The 3,281-nt window shown below is 34.2% G+C and overlaps 1 protein-coding gene across 1 annotated transcript in view; it reads left to right on the plus strand.

The window, feature by feature from the left end:
• Positions 1-181, plus strand: part of LOC109181216 — a 1,821-nt gene extending 1,640 nt beyond the window's left edge. Inside the window, exon 6 of the mRNA XM_019330968.1 lies at positions 60-181. Within this exon, the coding sequence (XP_019186513.1) occupies positions 60-181 (122 nt within the window). The remainder of the gene's footprint in view (positions 1-59) is intronic.
• Positions 182-3,281: the final 3,100 nt, after the last annotated feature.

Here is a 3,281-nt window from a genome sequence, read left to right on the forward strand (position 1 = left end):
AGTATGGGTAAAGAAATCCGACTATATCAGTCTTGTATCCTTTCACTCTAAAAATGCAGGTAGGGATGAAAAATGGTACTTCGACAGCGGTTGCTCACGTCACATGACCGGAAACGCAACATTTCTAAGTGACATAAACACAAGCAACGGTGAAGTAACCTTTGGTGATGGAGTCAAATGACAAGTAACCGGAGTAGGTACTCTAAATGTTGCAGGTCTACTCAAGTTAAAAAAGGTGCTACTGGTAAACGGACTCCATGCCAACCTCATAAGCATTAGCCAACTTTGCGACCAAAACTGGAATGTTAGCTTCACCAAAGACAACTGCAGCGTTATGGATAATGAAAAGCAATGTGTTATGGAAGGTAAGCGATCAAGAGACAGCTGCTATATTCGAACACATGATATCCTATGTTGCAGGTCTAGCATAAATGAGTCTGAGTTGTGGCATAAAAAATTAGGGCGTCAGCAATCTAGCTAATTAAATTTCTTTTTGCCCGTGTTAATAAAATTTCAGGTACACTAATTCACAAATAAGTATTACTTAGTGTTACTAATATTTTTTTCTCGTGTGCAGATTAAGTCTTAAGGCTAAGCAGTCATAAAAGCTATTTTGAATTCACGTTTTAAAAGCCAAGTGTTCAGGTTTTATTTGTTTCTTATCTATCCACATTCTCTTTATCTTGAATTCCCTAAAAATGATGTTTGTTTTGATATTATTGTGTGTATATCTTTTTGAACATGAATTATCCTTTCTAATTTATATATATACGTGTATCTCTGGATTCATTAAATCATCAGGTACTTTTAATCTTTCAGGTTCTTTCTCTTTACTTGTTCGTTTTTTTAAGTGTTCGTTTAATTTGCTTGGGTTATTCTTTATGTTTTGTTATTGGCTGTTTCTGTGTGTTCACTAAATGTCCTATCTACATTGTGTTGGCTGCTTTTGATATGATAATTCTTTGATTGTGCCTTTTTGTTGGTGTTTCCTGTGTTAAAATATGTTTGCTTGAATGATAAATTTGGTACAATTTGATTAATGTGTTTATTTTTCTGTGTTATTTATTTTGTCCGGTCATGACCGTGTGTGTTTTTTGGTTGTGTGTTTTTCATGCTATTTGTTGTGTTTCTGTGCCTGAATCATCTTCCTGTCTTGTTTGACTCAAATTGAAAATTTCTTGAATTTTTGTGCTTCTTTGTTATTTGCTAAGTCGTTTTCAAGATTGCATGTACCTTGTTCTGTGTTTCTCTTTTCTATTTTCACTTGTGCAGGTTCATGTGGCAAAAGATTTCGTAAAAAGCAACAAGGAATTATTATGGAGCTGTTCTCTCTATTTTTTTTCGTCAAGCAAAAGCTATCTGGTATTAGTTATTGGATTCTCTTTATATGGTTTCTCTTATTGGCTTTAATGGATATTATTGCATATCGGATTATCTTTGTGGTTGAAAATTTTCGGATTATTAGATTATCCAGGTTACCATATTATTTGGGTTATCATATCTTCTGGGTTATCATGTTATTCAGACTCTCGTGTTGTTGGTTGTGTGATAGCTTTTTATAAAGAATATCTGAATGGTTTGTCTACTATAGCGAACATGGAATGAATATGACAACACTACCCTCTTGGTGTATGACAATTAATATTGATCAATATGGATGAATGTTGGATAAGTCTCTTGCTATTTTACGGGAAAGAGGGTCGGGCACCCTGTCAACTCACTAGTCAATTCACTGATTTGATGTTCACCGATCCTTTTTGTCACTTATTTGGCAAAAAAGGGGGAGTAATAGAAAGGAGGAGTTTTTGAAGAAAGGGGGAGTTTTATTTGACTGACTATTTTGAAATATGAAATTAGGGAAGATACAAGAAAGGGGGAGTAGTAGGAAAGCATGATGACTGCGACATATGGTATTTTTTTGAGTATGGCTTGTCTACTACTCTATTATGCTACATTTTTTTTGTAATCTCTGACTTATATATCTCTTCAGTTTATGGCCATTATTATCAGTTACTGGTTATTATTATCTAAAACAGTGAACTTATGGTTATTGGATGATCAGCTTTTATTTAGCTAATCTATCTATTGGTGATCAGTTATTCTATCTGAATATTGAGGTTTCTCGGGGTTCTTAAACAGCACACATTCTCTGAAAATTAATACTATGAGTTCATGGGACATGGTCTACAAGAGCTTTTGGTAATGTTTTTTTTCTTACCTTAGGTTATTGTATGGCACATATACTAAGGGCTTTTTAATAAAATTATTCTATTTTTCTTGTTTGCCCAAAGTATAAGATGCTATAGCTTTTTCCAAATAAATTGCCACAGGCGGAGATTGTAAGTGTACATAATTTGTACACATTAAAAACCTTGTTGTTGGCTAATTTATTTTTATAATAAATAGATTTAAGTTAGCCAAAGCTCTTGGACCATTTTTCCTATCTTATGGTATTTAATTGAGTGGCTCACAATTATTGTGTATATGAAGAGGAAGTCAGGTCTGATTGTGGTTCAAGCAAATTATAAGGATTTGGTTTAAATGAGTGGCAGTGAATGATTTGAGCATTTGATGAAGCTATTCACGTGGCTTATTTTGGTGAAGGGATTATTACTATAAAAGGGAAGATTACTCATTGTGGAAACTTGCCAATTTGAGATTTAATATTATTTTGAGAAGTGAATATTATACTGCTAACAAATTGAATTAAACATATTATTCTGCTGAGCTACGGTCTGCGCCTGAGTCAGTCGAAGTCTGCTGAGCTACGGTCTGCGCTTGAGTCAGTTGAAGTACTGTTCGAAGGTTATCAAGGCATGCACGTCACGGTCCAGGTTAGATGTTAGGAAGGTTGTTTGTAGTATGGTAGCTAAGACTGTGAGAGTCTAATGTACTGTTCTATTGTAAAACTCCTCGGTGAACATCTATAGTGGATTGGACAGACGTAGGAGAAGCCCTCCGAACTGCGTAACAAATCTCTGTGTACTTGATTTAATTACTGCTTTTATTTTCTGTTATTTACTATCACTAAATAACAAAAACTAATCGGTCAAAATTTAATATAAGTATAAAAATCAAGTAGAAGTTTCAGGTTCGATTAGTTTAAAATTCACGGTATTATTTCAACTCCAATAAACAGAGAAATGGTCATGATTGTGAAAGAACGATGAAAATGAAATGACGAAAGGTATGCTGACAACAACGACGAGGTTGTGGTGGCTCACTATAGCATGTTTATTTATTTAAGTTGATTGGGACAAATAGATGAAGACATTTGAGGT

The sequence above is a fragment of the Ipomoea nil genome, unplaced genomic scaffold (assembly GCF_001879475.1).
Source record: "Ipomoea nil cultivar Tokyo-kokei standard unplaced genomic scaffold, Asagao_1.1 scaffold1043, whole genome shotgun sequence".
NCBI classification, from domain to species: domain Eukaryota; kingdom Viridiplantae; phylum Streptophyta; class Magnoliopsida; order Solanales; family Convolvulaceae; genus Ipomoea; species Ipomoea nil.